The following is an 18,423-nucleotide window of genomic DNA, read 5'->3' on the forward strand; positions in this document are numbered from 1 at the left end:
GTATTCATCTCATGCTGAAGCTCAGGCAGCCATTACTGCTTTGCATGGAAGTCAGACCATGCCTGTAAGTGTAAGTGTAAGTGTAAGTTCGAGTGCGTGTCTTTATGTGAGTTTGTGTACATGTGTACTTCAAACATACGTTAAAATGCTTTACACATGCAATGACAGTGAAATATAAAACATGTGTCTTGTCTTGTATGTGTGTGTGTGTGTGTGCGTGTGCGTGTGCGTGTGTGTGTGTGTGTGTGTGTGTGTGTGTGTGTGTGCGTGCGTGCGTGCGTGCGTGTGTGTGTGTCTTTGTGTGTATCAGGGCGCCTCCTCCAGTCTGGTGGTGAAGTTTGCAGACACTGATAAGGAGCGCACCATCCGGCGCATGCAGCAGATGGCTGGTCAGATGGGCATCTTTAACCCCATGGCCCTGCAGTTCGGCGCCTACGGAGCCTACGCGCAGGCAAGACCTCTCTCTGTCTCTCTCAGCACCTCCCTCTCTCCCTCCCTCCATCCCTCCATCTCTCCCTCTCTCACTCACTCACTCCACACCTTTCTCCTCTCGATTCCCTCTTTGCAGTCATTTATGAGGAGAACCTCATCAACAGCACGCTTAAGCACCAAGCAGTGTTACTGTGCATCAGCTACAAGGACAGAAGACCTTTACACAACCACTACACTCACTACTTCTTAATGCAGTAATAAGTCATTCTGTTCCAAAACTAGCAGGCTAACTACCTAAACCACATGCATATACCTTGCAAATACCACCAACAGCCCAGTTGGCACTGATAGAAGCTTGCCAACACACTAACTTATGTCTATTGGCAGTATAGCTAGCAATGTCATGCTGTGAAAGCTTTTCTTCAATTTTTGCAGGGTGTACCAGCCTGGAACACAGAATTACATAGCTCATATCCTGGATGGCTAGTGGGAAAGACACAGGTGTTTATTTGTCCTTGCTATTAATATGAATTTCAGGATGGTACCAAAACGAGTTCTATAAAACCATACCTCAAAAAGTGTTAAATTGTTACATAGTTTTGCTTTAATGTGTCTGTTAAGGGCTTAATTGTGCATCATGCAGGGCACGTGTGCTATTCCATGTGTTATTACTTGTTATAACTGTTATAACTGTTATATAAAGCCCTCATATGTTAACAACTATCTGTGGAATGCTGTATAGAGTATCATAGAATCACAAGCAGCTCACATGCATTCAAGATGAAAGTCCCTAAAAAAGGAAGCGATGAGCTGTCATATATCCTCTCAGTGTAACCCAGTGGGAGAGCATCATCGCTCCCATCAGCACCACGCTGCTGGTCACTGGTCCCCCCCCCCCCCCCCCTCAGAGAGCTCCGTTACTGCACACAGCCACAAAGCAGTCCTATAAACACGCCACGCCACGCTGGGCGTCGACTTTACAGGTCCATTTACACGCTCCAGCAGAGGAGGAGGCTGTTTAGGATTATTTTATGAAAAGTGTCAAATGCGTCAGATCTCACACGGCAGTGCCGGGAGTGGGAGAGCAGACTTGGCCCAGGCCTTTAGCTTTGTGTTGTGTTGTTTTGTCTTGCGTCAGCCCGTTTTTATTTTCATTCTTATTAAGATTCTTTCTTACTGATAGATAATATGAAAATAATTATAATGAATGCAGTCCAGTGAGAGACTATTTAAAAAATATGTATTTATTTATCTATTCTCTCTCCCTCTCTCTATCCTTCTCTCTGTCTCTCTCGGTCTCCTTTTCTCTCTCCTTCTCTCTCTCTCTCTCTCTCTCTTCTTCTCTCCTTCTCTCTCTCCCTCTTCTTGTCTCTCTCTCTCAGGTGCAGCAGCAGGCCGCTCTGATGGCATCGGTAGGGCAGGGTGGCTACCTGAGCCCCATGGCTGCCTTTGCTGCCGCTCAGATGCAACACATGGCCACCAATCAACGGTATGCCAGGAGCCCCTATGACCCCCACGTCAGGTATAACACACACACACACACACACACACAAGCATACACACACACACACGCATTCACACACACACACACACACACACACAAACACATACACACACACACAGTGTGTACCTAACATTTGCATATGATCACAGATGTGTACTAACCAACATGTGGGAAAATCCAGATTTGTTGCAAAACAGACTCACACAGATGTATGCCTATACTCACACACAAACACACACACACACACACACACACTCCGCCAAAAGTAGTGCACATACCTTGTCTCACCTGTCCTATTGTCCCCCTCAGGTGGCAGTACTCCTCCAGGTATCACGGCTCCTACGGTGACCAGCATCCCCTCCCCCATCAGTGTGAACGGCTTCACTGGCCTCCCCCAGCAGGCCAATGGACAGCCCCCTGCTGAGGCGGTCTTCACCAACGGCATACACCCCTACCCAGGTAAATCACACACTCACACACACACACGTTTACGCACAAACACACTCTCACACACACATTGCTGGGAGGGCCAAGAGCAGGTAAGCAATGGGGCAAAATAATTTATTTATGCATGCAACAATATGAGGTGTGCACATACATACGTGCATACTTACGTGCATACATACATACATACATACATACATACATACATACATGCATACATACATACATGCATACTACATACATACGTACGTACGTACATAAATACAGACATACGCACATACATACATACATACATACATACATACATACATGCATACATACATACATACATACATACATACATACATACATACATACATACATACATACATACATACATACATACATACATACATACATGCATACATACATACATGCATACTACATACATACGTACGTACGTACATAAATACAGACATACGCACATACATACATACATGCATACATACATACATACATGCATACATGTATACATACATACATACATACATACATACATACATACATACATACATACATACATACATACATACATACATACAAACATGCATACATACATACATACATGCATACATACATGCATACATACATACCCTGAATAAGACATGGACACTGACATCCACATGTCTATATAACTGTGTGTACACAACTTATGTGGTGATAATAGCCTACTTCACTTGGAAACAACCCTCACACTACACACATCATTTTTGTTACACATGCGTATTTAGGAAACACACACTCACACACACACAAATCTCATTATTCATGGTGACAGAATTACCCTCCACAACACTGTAATCAAGGTTACAGAACAAAGCTACATCATATTGTGTTTGTGTGTGTGTGTGTGTGTGTTTGTGAGCAATCATTGTCTCCTCGGACTGACACAGAAAATGTTGAACATAGCCCAGTCCTTTGAAGATGTTTTGTCTGAGCGGTGTGTGAGTGTAGCAAGCAGGATGCAGGCCTTCGCTTTGGGCCAGCCCTATGGCCGCCTGTCTGCATGCCAATGATGTGCCAACCATGCCCGAGCGTCTGGCCGTCGCCTGGGTTGTGCCACCGGAGAGGAGAGCCACACTGAGTGTTCTTCTGATTGTCTTCCAGTCTTGCAGGAGGTGGTGTTTAGGGAGGACTCGGAGAAGGCTCCCGCAGCTGTTTTGGGGTGCAGGGCAGCTGTTTCCTGTCCCCCTCTCTGAAGGTATCAGACAACACCCCCCCCACCCAAGTCTGCTCCTGATGTATTATACCCCCCCGCCGACCAACTACCCCCACATTCCCCTTGCTTCCCCTGTCTGGCTGTTAGTGCGACCTTGCAGTGTTGTATTTGTGTATTAGTGAGGCACCTGTGTGTGTTGTGTGTGTGTGTATGTGTGTCTCTAAGTAAATGCATGAATAATTGAAAAATGGAGTAACGCTGTTAAGTGTGTGTGTGCGCGGTAGTGTTTTGTCGTGTTAACGTGGTCTTCCCTGTGTGCATGCTGTTTAGCTTTCCTTGCATAGATCTGGTGTTTAGTTCTAGGAAGGTGAGCCAAAATCAAAATGTTCCAACGGCGTTATGGTTAAAATGGAGTAAAGTTTATCTGTCTGTGTTCGAGTACTCTTGATGTACTCTATGCGTGGTCTGAATAGAAAAGCTATAGTCATGTCTGTAGTGTAGATGCTCTAATGGCACTGCTATAGTCATGTCTGTAGTGTAGATGCTCTAATGGCACTGCAGGGCAATCCAGTTGGCAGAGGTCACAGAGGTCACTTTCCTTCTTTGGAGATAGAACAGATGTTTATCTTCTCTCTAAAAAATCTGATCTTGTCCTCTAAAATATGTGTAATATTGTGCATTTGGGTGTGCGTGTGTGTGTGTGTGTAATATTGTGTGCATATGTGTGTGTGTGTGTGTGTGTGTGTGTGTGTGTGTGCCAGAGTCTGTGACAGGGTTTGCAAATAGTTGTCAAAAAGTTTCTCCAACAGATGTGCCAATTTCCAGATACTTAAATCCTTATAAAAAATGAATGGGAGTGAATGCAAAATGAATCAAGTTACAAGCCTCTTAAATGAGCCTTGAAAGCCTGGCGCAGTGGCTGATGTCTCAGTAAGGTGTGCAGCTGAACGTGTGTTGTGAGTGTGTGTGTGTGTGTGTGTGTGTGTGTGTGTGTGTGTGTGTGTGTGTGTGTGGTGTGTGTGTGTGTGTGGTGTGTTATGTGTGTGTGTGTGTGTGTTGTGTGTGTGTGTGTCGCTATGGTGGGTGGTGGTGTGTGGGGGGGTTACAGGCCTCTTAAATAAGCCTGAAACTAAGAACTTATGTCTTGTAAGTCATACTGTGTGTGTGTGTGTGTGTGTGGTGTGAGCTGTGGAGGCTGAGCTGTGATTGATTGGGCTGTGAGTGGGGCCAGAGCTTATATTGTCCTGCGTTGCACTCACTCACTCTGTACCTTTGGAAAGTTTGGAGCAGCACTAAAGGCAACTTTTGGCAAGAAGACCGGAGCTGTGCCGGAGATCTTAATTGTGTGGGGAAGCGAGGGAGGAAGAGAGGGGGGGGGGGGCTAGGGACGAGAGTGGACGGAGGGAGAGAAGAGGAAGAGGAAAGTGGGGGAGAAGGGAAAGAGAGAGAGGAGAGGGAGGGATGTAGAGAGAGAGAAGAGTTAGAGAGAGAGGGGAAGGAGGGTGAGAGGGGAGATAGAGTCAGACATTAGGCCATGGCTTGTGCGTGATGTCAAAGCAAACACACCTTGTGTGCCGCATGTTTGTATTCTTTCTCATCTTTTTTTCTTCCACCTTTCTCTTTCCCTCTATCTATTTTCTGTCGCACTCTCTCTCTCCCTCCTCCCACTATCTCTCTCCCTCTCTCTCTCCTCCCACTCTCCCTTTCTCTCTCTTTCTCTCCTCCCACTCCCTCTTTCTCTCTGCAGCTCAGAGTCCAACTGCAGCTGATCCCCTTCAGCAGGCTTATGCCGGAGTTCAGCAGTATGCAGGTCTGTTCCTCACCGTGTGTGTATGTGTGTGTGTGTGTGTGTGTGTGTGTGTGTGTGTGTGTGTGTGTGTGTGTGTGTGTGTGTGTTTAATGAGACAGATTGAAAGGAAAAGAATGAATGACTTAGAGTTTAGAGAGAGTGAATAGAGACAGAGAGAGGACGAGAGAGTGAGTGAGAGAGAGAGAGAACAGTGCCGTGACGGAAACGCAGGAAGAAATAAAAAGCAACAGAGAGAGCAAGAGGGAGACAGATACATAGACAGAGAGAGAGAGAAAGAAAATAGACAGAGAGAGAAAGAGAGAGAGCTAGAGAGAGAGAGAGAGAGAGAGAGAGCAAGAGAGAGACAGATACATAGACAGAGACAGAGAGAAAGAGAGAGAGCTAGAGAGAGAGAGAGAGGGGAGAGAGAGAGAGAGAGAGAGAGAGAGAGAGAGAGAGAGTGGTAGATTGAGAGGTGACACTGTGTGTGTAATCAGTGGCGGGTCTCAGAGGCAGGGGGGCTGAGGGATGGGGTTCTGGGGGCTGCTCACTCACACAGCACAGTGCTGCTTTAAAGCATCAGCCATGCTAACTAAGCACTTTACAACTGCCACGCCACGTTGATCAAGCCTCCACATCTCTCTCTCTCACTCACACACCACCACACCACACACACACACGCACATTTAAACATCTGTAGACACACATACTCTACAAAACAGACAGAATTATTTCATATTTCTGGCCACTTTTGTGTCAAATATTCCATTTTACATAAATGATTATATGACACATAGCTGCTATCGTTATTTAAAACCTATTGCGTTCCCAAACTATTAGTATTGTGAGCCAAAAATCACTGACAAGGCTATAGCTTGGACGTGGAAATTCTGCCTATTGAGATTAAATCTGTTTTTTTTTTTTTCTAAAGCATCTTACACAATGGCCATGTATTGATCCAAAATGAATAGCATGAGCAATTACAGCCCATGTTATGGATTTTATTTTCCTCGAGTAAAAGGTTCTGCAAACACAACATTTGTCAGTAAATCTGTTCCTTATTGTGTGGACTGAGTTATGCAGTTCACCATGGATAAGAATAGGAGCATTTCACCCAGGTAATAAGGATGGTGTAGAGCCACTCAGATGCATTGTGTTCTGTTTGACAGCTTGAATTTAAATGTAATGCTCTGTGTGTGTGTGTGTGTGTGTGTGTGTGTGTGTGTGTGTGTGTGTGTGTGTGTGTGTGTGTGTGGGTGTGTCTATGTGTTTGCGGTGAGATTGGTGTGTGTGTGTGTGTGTGTAATCTGACCTCTGTACATGTGTGTCTCAGCAGCCTACCCAGCATACGGTCAGATCAGCCAGGCCTTTCCCCAGCTCCTCCCTCATCCCACAGCAACAGAGAGAAGGTGAGACGGACATCACACACACACACACACACACACACACACGCACCCACCACACACCCACACACACACACACACACACACACCACACACACACACGCACACCACACGCACACACGCCCACACCCACACACAAACACAACCACACACACACCACACACACACACACACACACACACCACACACACACACAGCACAGCAAACAAACACACACACACACACACACACACACACACCACAGTAACCATACACAAAAGCACATTGCAACACAATGCACACACATAAACTCCAACAGTAACCTATTCCAGATCAGGTGAACATACTTTATGCATGGAAGCATGTCCAGCCTTTGTTTGAACTCACAAAGGCATGGCCAGCAGTATGTCAGACATACCATTATGAAGCTTCAGATAAATATTGAGCAAAAGAAATATGTGAGATGCCATGTGTGCCTCGGACCTCTATGGAACTGTAGAACAAAGCAAGGTGTTCGTTCCAGCATGCCAATCTTTCAGGACATCAGAATTAGATGTGTGACGCTCTGATTCAAGGGCTGTGGTTTCACCTTATTTGAATTGACCTCAGGCCCAATGTCAGTAGTTAATTAATATTCTAATCAATTTGAGGTTTTATAACAATGTATTTCTCAATGGGAGTACGTATTATTACTCACCCCTAAGTGGATAGTGTAGCAGCACCTGTTCATATCACAGGTATATTTTAACAATTCAGTTGCTTAAGTTTTAATTATATAGACTCTGAAGCTACTTAAAGTAAAGTACGGCTGAGGGCAAACCGTCTGGAGTTTATGTGACGACACAGCTGGTCTTGCTAGTTTGAAGAGAAACTGCTCGATTTCTAACAGAATTTAAGTTTGCTTGAATTTATTTCTGGGTTCTTTTGAGGGAGTGTACTCTGTGTACGTTTGGTCCACTAGACCTTTGTTCTCCAAGAACTTTAAAAGAACACGGCTGATATCAGCATGTTAATGCCTCAAGAACTGCACTTCAAATATGACCCATTCTGTCCGCTTTGCATGTTTTCCTTCTACTCGTCTTTCTTCTTGAGCCACCTCTCTATTGTTTCAAACCAGAGCCAACACTTTGATTTAAATTCCTATTACACGTAGCATATACCCTCTTACCCTCCAGAAGGTCATTTATTCACTCTCCTCACTGATATGATTTATGCTTTAGATTATTTTTCTATCATGCAAATTTCTGTCAAACTGTTCTTATATAACAGGAGTGAACAATGGCTATGGTATTTCTTAATGAACATTATTCTATTTACCCTTAGTTATATGCATTACTGTGTTTACCTTTACTCGCAATCTAATTTGCCTTTGTCCCAGCTGGAGATGATAAGATAATTCAAAGAATAATTTATCACCGTTTGGCTTGCTCTGCATAGGAACTGCAAGCTTTCAAAACTTTCTGAGGTTTTTTTTTCCCCTTCTCAGGCCAGTCATTAGAGTCGGTCTGAGTTTGCTCTCAATACACTGGCATCGCCTACTACATTAAATATATTGTGAGACGGGTTGGAACATGAAATGTATTATTAAGAGGCTTATATTAAATGCATTATGAAGAGAGCGTTTATAATTGAAAGTGTTGCCCAGTCGTCTTAATACCTCGTGTCAGGCGGCGCTTTAGCACAAGCTTCCTCTTAGGGCCTTCTTAAGTAGCCATCAGCGCTTAGCGTAGCCTCCCCCATTGACTTCCTCTGAGGAGATGGGCTAATGTCTTTAGCCAGTGGGATAGTCACACAGACACTCGACTTCATGAGGGATCTGTACCCACCCTCCCTTACTACTAATGCAATGGGGGAACATACCATTTCATTTTTCAATCAATAGAGGCTATGTATTAATGTTGTGTGTTGGGGGGTGAGAGGCCCAACCGCTTTTGGTTATATCCCAGAAATGTTGCTGTGCTTGGGTCCTTTTTGCAGGTATTGCCTATAAATTCAGTTTTTGTTATTTTCTTGACTTTATTTTAATATTATTATTATTTTTGAGGTTTAGATTTAGCATTTTCAATACTGACAAATCTTCCTTCCTCTTTTCATCTTTCTCTCTCTGTCTCTCTCTCTGTTCTTGTTTTTTCTTCTTCTCTCCCCCTCCCTCTCTCCCCTCCCTCTCACCCCTCTGCAGGGCCGGAGGGCTGTAACCTGTTCATCTATCACCTTCCTCAGGAGTTTGGGGATGGCGAACTCATGCAGATGTTCCTGCCTTTCGGTAATGTCATCTCCTCCAAAGTGTTTGTGGATCGCGCGACAAACCAAAGTAAATGCTTTGGTGGGTAAAAATGCTAAGCCACTTAAACAAAACAAAAAGAACTGTAACAGCTTCCTTCTGACTCTTGATCCATCACTACTCTCTCACTAATGACTCCACTGACCTCATTTCCTCACCACAGCCAGGCCTCAACTCGTCTCGTCTCAGCCGGTTTGGACGAGCGCAGACATTTGTACTCAGGAGCCGACAGGGCACTATTGCAGAGAAGACTCTTTGCTTGGCCCCCATAGAAGAAACTTTTATAGTTCTGCTGAGAACCCTGTAATGAGGGCCGTCTTTGAGAATACTTTTTTTTTTTAAAGCCTTCGGCCCTCATAGCAAGAAACTCTTATAGAACTCTTTTGGACGGGGACGGTTCCCAAATCAAAACGTTTAAAATACACAACCTTTGAAATAAAGGTTCTACCTGAATCCTTTTCCACAGATAAAAAGATTCCTTGTCTCATGGAAAGTGTCCTAAAAAGGCATTTATATGGGGCCAAGCGAAAGAGTGTGATGACAGGGTTGGGCACAGACATGAGTGACAGACAGGTAGTGTCAGATTTGTGATAATAGTCTCCACAGCATCAGGCCCCATCAGCAACCTTGTAATGTGCAGTTTGCAGGTGGACAGGAGGGAATTTGTTGTGTCATTTGTATACCCCTGGCCATTTAGGTTTGCTCTGATAAAGATGTCAGGATTCACTGTTCGATTAACCTGAATGTGCATATTTTGAAAAACAATATAGGAGCTTATAAATACATTTATGTATGGGAATGGCAGACTACAAATCTTTAGATGTGATAAAAAGACAACTTGCAGTATGTCCTTAACGCTAAGCAATTGCCCAGCTTTGACACTAATGTCATGCCTGTTTGATACTTGAGGCAGCCATCCTCTTAAACGTACCCAGCACGCAGCCTCAATGAAGTATTATCGACCCAGGGGACGAACAAATTACATATAAATATTAACAGCTATTACGTTCAAATTACAATAGGCTTGAATTAGTAGTGGCGGGAGGAACGGAGTTGTTTCAGGATCATTTTTAGCGCTTTTTTTTTTGTCTTTCCTCTCAGCAAGTTTACAGCATGCTGGTATTGCAAACCATTCCACCTCTTCATCGCTTACCGACTTCCTTTCCAGCCCTCTCCCTTTAAAACAAACATGTATTTTTCTCCTCTAGACGTTCCATCCGCAGCGGCACAAAGCCATTAACCAGAGATCAGGTGCAGGAAATCATCTCGCAGATTTCGTTAACGGACACTAATTGGGCATGAAATGAGATATGATGCCACCAAAGAAAAGTCTCATTCCAGGCAATTTCACAGCGAGCGAGGGAATTGTGTCCAACCTCCCCGTTTCATACGGGGCTGCGCGTGTCGGGTCCTAACCCGGGGAGACAACCGCACGCAGCAAATCAGGAAATAGCGTCTGAGAGTAGAGCATAGCAGCGTAGGGACGGCCTCCCATGAGTCTCTTCTCTTCAGCGTGTATTGAGTGCCTTTCATATATTTTGTCTGCTCATAAGCTCAACTGTATATAACATCATGTGGATAGTCACTGTTTTATGATATACACAACCCATAATGTAAAATACTATATTAATAAATGTCACAAGCGTTTATTAGTGGTTATGGCTTTGGCTTCACTGTATTGAACAAAGCAACGCTGCAGACGTGTGCTGTTTGATGCTAAGCTAAAGTAGGAGAGCACATGAACTTGGGTTGTATGCCCCTTGCATCAGACCACAGCATCACAACATCCTTGACACCTTGACAAAAGCCTTTGCTGTTTTTTACTGATGATTACCAAGTGTGCTTTTTTCCAGATTGTGTGAAACTTTAACCTGATATAACATGCCATAAATGTCACATTTTAAGATGTATTTAGTCTCTTTTTGTGTGCATAATTCTCACTTCATTTGCAGGGATAGCGCTGCTTTTACTAACATATTTGTAGATCTGCCAGATTTAGCCCAAAGATATCTCTATATGCTATTCTTCTACATAGACCCACAATACAATCTCACCAAAATATCTGTGGGCCTTGTCAGAAAAAAAAGACCTGTGTGTAATCTGATAAATGGGTCCAGTTCAGTAGCATTTTGAAGTGATGTTAGTTGACCCTGTGTGCTGTGTTAATGGTGGTGTAGTTTTGCATGTTAAGTATTTGTGCTGTGCTTTAATGATCTGATGTTGTATATTGTATTGCCATTGTTGTTGCATATCTCACCTGTTGTTGACTGTGTACTGCCTAATGCTGCTTGTTCGATGGATGTGTGTACTAGTGATTAGTGTGAAATCCAAAGTAACTTGTGTTTGCTGCCCCTCTCTCTCTCTCTCTCCCTCTCTCCATCTTCTTACTCTCTTTCTGATCATCGCTTTTGTGTCCATCCGACATTTATTCTCTCATTCTCTCCTTCTCTTTGTCTCCTTTGTCCATTTGCTAACTCTTTATTCTGTCTCCATCTTTCTTGGTCCCCCATTTCTTCTATCTGGTGCTAACCTCTCGTGCCTTTTCTGTCTCCATATCTCTCTCTTTCACTTTCTCTCTCTCTCTCCTTCTCTCTCCCCCTTTCTTTCTCTCCCTCTCTCTCTCCCTCCATTCCTATCATTCCTCACATAGGCTTTGTGAGCTTCGATAATCCAGGCAGTGCCCAGGCTGCCATCCAGTCCATGAACGGCTTCCAGATCGGCATGAAGAGGCTGAAGGTGCAGCTCAAGAGGCCGAAGGACGCCAATCGCCCATATTAACCCCGCCCCCCTCACCGCCCCTCCACCCTGGGGGCGGGGCTCCACCGCTGTGCACAGGGAACAACAGGTAAAGCTCAAATTCACCTCTGTGTTCTGGATCCCAGAGTGGACCTCTCAGCATGATGTGGGAAAGGGTTTCTGAGTCCAGCTCCCGGGACCACTAGCCCAGGATATTTTTAGTGTCTTGGAGGGACCCCACTAAACTCATCTTCATGCGTCCTATTAGGGAACACTGTTGTGGGTTTAGACCATTATGGATTTCGTGAATATCGTGACACAGATTAGTTTACAGGCGAGTTTTACTGAGGATGTGTTGTTGCAACTCAGCACTCAAGATCATTTCAACGGCCGTGATTATTTTAATCATTTTTTTTTTACTGATGCTCGGCACTTTATTAACGTAGCTCACTTGTCTTTGCTAATTAAAGGTTTTTACAATATTGTAATGAGTTCCGTCATGCATGGCAGAGAAGACAGGCACCTATAACCTGCTGCTTTCAGGGTTCCTGGAAACAGGAGTGACAACCCCTGGCTTTGTGTAGTTGGTAGAGAGGAATAGCACCACATCATTTACCTTTTAATTCACCGATTTAATTGACTTAGTCAGATCAGTCTGCTGCCAAGTCCACTTAGGTCTCAATAGCATTTAGCAACCCAATAAAAGAGGACAAAACGTGAAGTCAAACTTTCCAATCTTACAGATGCTTACGCTTACATTTTTGATTTTTTTTTTGTTGCAATATTAGCTTTAATCAGCAGCATTGTGAACACAGGTGTTCGTTATGTATTTTTTTTTTTACTAACTGAACACGTAAAGTGATCCAAATTGTTGTAGTGATAGCACTGGGTAAAGGAAGGGGAGTCAGACATCATGGTGTCGTCCTCTGAGGCAGACAGAGGCAGGTGGAGAAGCATGAATCTGCTCGCTGGCATGCGTATGTCTCATATCTCTCTAGCTGCTCTGCGCCCTCCATCTCAGTGATAGAGGATCGATGCGGAGCCATTTATTTCGCCCCGCTAATGCCCTTAACTTGGCCGAGTTATCGCGCTGTTACACCCTCACTGAGGCGTCCAGGGGACGCCTTTCTGTTTTGGCACCTGACGACGACAGCACTCGATAAATGTCAACAACAGCGCTCACAAAACTGAGCAGGGGGTGCAGGTAGGGCCTGAAGAGAAGAGAAAAAACGCCAAAAACGTACTGAGTAGAACTACAGTTTTTAAAAGACGTTCAGACAAGTGACTTTTCATTTTTGTGGAACCTACATGTGTCACCAAAATGCCGAAATCTAGCCCCAGACTCCTGGGGATTCAGAAAGCCATACATGCCTGTGTTTGATTGATGTAATGACAGACTGAGTGACTGACAGATTGACTGTCTTTCAGGTTTTTGTAGAGCTGGACCACACGTTGACAACATGACAAAAACGTCGTTGACATCAAAAGAAAACAAACAAACAAAAAAAAAAGGACCAGATTGTGCTGGGGAGTTGAGCTTCAGATGGAGATGGGCTGACCGTGGATGATGGAGAGCCAGCCCCCAGAGAGGACTCCACACCCCCAACCCCTCCCCTCCCCTCCCCACCCCCCACCCCCCAAGAACCAGGATGCTTTGGGTCTCGCCAGGACCTTCCCTATCTGTCACCATCTGCCTGGAGAAGACCCATCTCATAGGACCATATGGAATTATTACTTAAAAAATAACTAGATAAATTAATGAAGAAATGAAAAAGAAAGCAAAAAGAAACAAATGAACTTTTAAGAAAACTGATATAGACTTTTACTCTTGGGGTTTGTCTTTGTGAGGAGAAAAAAAAAACTCTTTTTAACAATTTTAGAAGAAGTTGAAGACAATGAGAAAAAATGAGAAACTTTTTGGAGAAAGAGGGAACATTTTGAAGGAGGTGACGATTCAGGACACAAACTTTGTTTCGTTTTTCTGGGATGGCCATCTTTATCTTGGAGTGCCTGTCTGTTTTCAGGGGCCACGGTTGCCAGAGCAACAGCAACAGTCCCCCTGGGAGACTTACCTGTCATTCCTTAGTTGTTTAGGGACCAAAAGACCAAGCCTTTTTACTGCTAAAAGACTCATAGCTGTAACATATGTCGGACCACTGCATCTCTTTCGCTGTGCCAATCAGTTCAAAGAGTTGTATTTAAAGAAAAAAAAATGTATAAGTAGACTCTCTATAAATATATGTATAAACATACATATATATATATTGCTGATATGCTTTTGAATACTGGCAAAACTATTTCAGATGACCCTGTGGTGGGTCACTCACTTCGCTAGTTTACAACTTACTGCTACAAAAATGAAAAAGTATTTATTTTTTTCTCTGGATTTTTTTTGGTTTGTTTGTTCCTCCTCCTGTCCAGGAGGCGGGGGTGCATGGGGAGGGTTGTTGCTGTCGCAGCCTTACCTTTTATATCTGCACATCCTAACCTTGTAGTTAAGAAACCACCGCTAAACAGTTTGAAATATACAAACTCCTTTATATTTACAGTACATATAGATATATATGTATAGCGAAAACATTCAAGCTAAAAAATGTATTCATATATATACTGACGTGTACGATAACACACATATATATATGGATACATGGATATTAATCCTGAAACCCATATATGTATTTATATGCATATATTTATATATGTGTGTATATATCTAGAAAAACGGCTATTCGATTAGGTAGAGCTGTACTTTTTTGTAGATTTTAGCTGGAGTCTGAAGCACTGCTCTGCTTGGTCTTAACCCTGGGAAGAGTCACACACCTGGCAGCTCCCACTCAGCAGGCATTCCTCTCTCTGATGACAACATATATGCCAACGCACACGGGACAAGTGTGTATATTATTACTGTATATGTATATAACTGTATATGCTACTTCAAAGAAAAAAAATCGCAAAAAAGGCCTCTTCTTATTAAGAAGACTTGAAGAGAGTCAGGCTCGAGAATCAGGATATTTCTCCTTTTTCGACTTCTTTCCTTTCGAGAGAAAAGACTTTACACAATATCCTAAGCATATCTGCCTCTTTTGCCAAGTAGACTTGACGTACACACAGTGAACACATGCACACACATACACACACCAAAAAAAAAACATACACACAGGGTGTCAAACACACATGCATACAGTATACATACAAAACACACAAACTCACGACCAGTGCTCTTGTAAAAGCGGGAAGTCAGACGTGATGGTTATCATTTGGGTCTCTCCTGGGTGCGCTAAGACTGTAGGCCTGATAACGTGACATGCAAACACTGTGTTCGTTAGCGTCACACGCAGCTTCCGTTAACTTGATGTCAAGCCCGCTACGGCAACAATCTAGTCCAAACAGAGCTGCAAAAAAAATTAAAAATAAAGACAAAAAAAAAACACACAAAAAAAAAAACGATTAAGCCTAATAGTTAGCTAGCATCTAATGTAGGATATTCTCTCGCCTGGCACTCAAAGCCTTGAGCCTTTTTTTAGCTGTCACATAGGTCTATGGTGACACTGAACACGAACAGGGCATTAAGTTCCGTTTTCTGCTCACAAAAAGTATTTACAACAACAGACTCCACCCAAGCAGTATGTTTACAGGAGCCACCCAGAGAGGGAGCCAACTGCTCATCACCGGATTAGCTTGACGCTAAATTAGCACATAGCTCAGAATGAGGAAGTAGTTGAAGCTATGTGCTTGGGTCTATGGGAAGTTCCACAGCATGAAATCAGAGGAAGGGTGTATTGATAGGGGGGGGGGGGGGGGGGGGGGGGGGGGGGGGGGGGGGGGGGGGGGGGGAGGTTCATGTGGATTCGAATTTTGACTTTCACTGATCGCTGAGCATTGCCTGACGAATGGCTTAGGTGGGCCCAGGAGGTTTGCAGGTGTTGCATGGCTGATTGCTTCCGCAGTTACCAAGAAAAAGGGAGGTGTTTGAAAGTCCTGCCAAACGATACTCTAGATAGTGGAAGAACAGGATGGTGAGAGGTTTTTAAGCACCTGCATATTATCAACCCCTCTCATTGCTTTATCTTGCACTTCCTGTTTCACACTTTCCTGCCAGAGTGACATTGCAGAGATCACTCCAAGAATGTCTCACAAATCATTCATACCTCACAACTATGACAGGATCAATATCTTTTATTTCCTTTGTTTTGACTTTCAGGCCTGTCTCTGACAGTATTCTCTGTTTTAAATTCTGCCTCTCAGTATCACTGCTGAAATCATACTCAAGTTCTTATAGCAAGCATGTCTCATGTGGTGGGTTGCAGCCACAGTATTGTCATGTGCAAATGTGTAGTATCATTGTTATAGATATAGTTTATGCTAAATTTAAGACCCCACATGAGTTGGTTTGGTCATATTACATCATGTGGGATTTCCCATTTCCCTCCAAAACCTTAACTTTCAACTTATAAATAACAGAAAACAACTTCAGTACAACTTACATTAGGCCACACTTGCTGGCTAATGGGTTGAATTAATGATTATTTAAAGACAAAAACAACAACTAACTAAAAAAAACGTACATTTTGGAAGATGAATATTTGTGGTAAACAGGGCATATACTGTACATGATGTCAATTCTAGCCAATTTTAGGCAACTGAAGGAATGGAAGGACATACCAGTTGCATTCTTGACTTTCCTTACATGAAGGCTGCATTCCGCTGCTGTTTTTGAAAGGATTCCAAATAGAACAGCCTTTGATGGCATAGCAACAGCGGAATGCAGCCCCTCGCATGGCTGTGGCCTACATCATGAGACATGCATGGCTGTAGCCTACATCATGAGACATGCATGGCTGTGGCCTAAATCATGAGACATGCTCCTTAAGTCCTCTACTCAAACACGCCTCACATCTTCTCTTCTCTTCTCTTTTGCTTTCCCTTTCTGCTATCAAACCACCTCCATCAGTAATGCTGCAACTGTTTGCATAAACAGTCCAGAGAAATATAATGGTTAACAGGCAACCAAGAAGCCAGATGAGGATTTATTATAAATATAAATATATAAATATATACATAAACTGATGAATATACTGTAAATGTTTCTTTTTTGGGGCTCTCTTTTCCTCTGTACATAGGTTTGCATATTTTATAGGACTTTTTTCTTCTATCTATGAGGACTGGATGAAAATGAATCACTTTAAATACTGAAATAAGACTAATAAAAAAAAAAGGTAATACCATAAAAAAAATGTGAAATCTCTTAATGAAAGCAGGGGAACATCGAGGCCACAGGATTGTGACGTGGGGGTGGGGGTGGGAGGGGCAAATAGAGTGTGCAGATGGGGAGAGCACCCAGTTCAATCAGATGGAAATACTTAACATGCGTTCGTATGCGTTGAGAAACCAGTTATGCCTACATGCTCTGTTGATTTCTGTTTAATTTCTACGGTTGTATTTTTTTTCACATGTTAATTTATTTATTTCTGCCTGGGGCGAATGCGTACGTATGTGTGAATGTATGTGTATGTATGTTTATTTATTTCATTATTTATTACAGATTGCATTTTTAACGAGGTTATGAGTTTGTGCTTTGAAGAGGAAGCCATTTTTTTGGAAAATATATTTTTGAAGATGTTTTATATTATGAAACAGGCATTGGTCAGAGGCAGGGTCATCATTTTACTGGGGGACGTTCCACACGCCCACATAATGTTGTTTCTTCATAACGTTCTACAGTAACGTTCTGCTCTACTCTGCTGTTCTACTGTCTCTGTGTCGATCAGAAATGTGCCGTCCATTTTCTTTTCCACACACATCGCTCCGCTCCTATCATGAAAAAAAAAGAAAAAAAATAGAAAGCCTGCAATTCACATTTCAAAAATTGCAGAATTTGCTCTATCATATTTTTCTGCTAATCTTACTTCTGATTTCAAACAAGCCACTGGTCTGACATACAAGATTGAAACATAAATACATGTAGGTTGATGAGCAACTAAAACAAATTTACACAGAAACAATCTTTTTTCTCTCAGCACAGTGGAGGAGGGCAGAGTGTTGTGTGTGGAGTGCCAGCCTGTCAATCATGGTGAGGCTTGGCGTGAGATTGGTTAATCATAATTGGTACAGGACTTTGATTGGTCAGAGCGCTTTGCTGCTCCTGCCGTTTCTCCAATCAGTGCATTTCTGTGGTCCTTGGACTCTTTTTGTAATTTTACTGAATGATGCGTCTCCGCTTAGCCCAATAATAAAGCACAGTCTACAATAATCCCATATCTGGCCTCTCATTTCTGTCTACAGGGTTCTTTTGGTTTATGTGGTGGTACGGTATACATCAGGGCTCTTCAATTAGTTTGGAGCTGAGGCCGGTTCTTTAAACTGAAGCAAAGTCAGGGGCCGGAGGATATGAGTAATCACGGTAACAAATAAAGAAATTACAACAACCTACTAAAGGAGTGAATATGTTATATTTGGTAAGTGCTTAACAACATATGCCCAGGTGAGCAATAACTAAGCCATATTAACAGACAATTGGAGAAATGCAATTAACTAACAAAAACATGCACTTCATTATACATAGCTGTACCAACACAACTTTACTGGTCATTATCCTCAATATTTAATATTAAACTGATTTGAGTAACAGGCAGAATCAAATGTATCTCCACCAACAAA

General features: G+C 43.0%; 1 protein-coding gene across 1 annotated transcript in view; it reads left to right on the forward strand.

The window, feature by feature from the left end:
• The window catches only part of celf4 (CUGBP, Elav-like family member 4), an 88,665-nt gene extending 75,307 nt beyond the window's left edge, over window positions 1–13,358 (forward strand). The window contains 15 exon segments of the mRNA XM_031577440.2: window positions 1–64; window positions 311–451; window positions 868–933; window positions 1,815–1,913; window positions 1,915–1,954; window positions 2,246–2,395; window positions 3,527–3,562; window positions 3,565–3,620; window positions 3,942–3,945; window positions 5,326–5,388; window positions 6,704–6,752; window positions 6,754–6,776; window positions 8,929–9,072; window positions 11,681–11,875; window positions 13,195–13,358. The exon segment at window positions 1–64 is cut by the window's left edge and continues 16 nt beyond it. Of these exon segments, the coding sequence (XP_031433300.1) occupies window positions 1–64; window positions 311–451; window positions 868–933; window positions 1,815–1,913; window positions 1,915–1,954; window positions 2,246–2,395; window positions 3,527–3,562; window positions 3,565–3,620; window positions 3,942–3,945; window positions 5,326–5,388; window positions 6,704–6,752; window positions 6,754–6,776; window positions 8,929–9,072; window positions 11,681–11,808 (1,063 nt within the window). The 3' untranslated portion in view covers window positions 11,809–11,875; window positions 13,195–13,358.
• Window positions 13,359–18,423: the final 5,065 nt, after the last annotated feature.

The sequence above is a fragment of the Clupea harengus genome, chromosome 12 (genome assembly GCF_900700415.2).
Source record: "Clupea harengus chromosome 12, Ch_v2.0.2, whole genome shotgun sequence".
NCBI lineage: Eukaryota > Metazoa > Chordata > Actinopteri > Clupeiformes > Clupeidae > Clupea > Clupea harengus.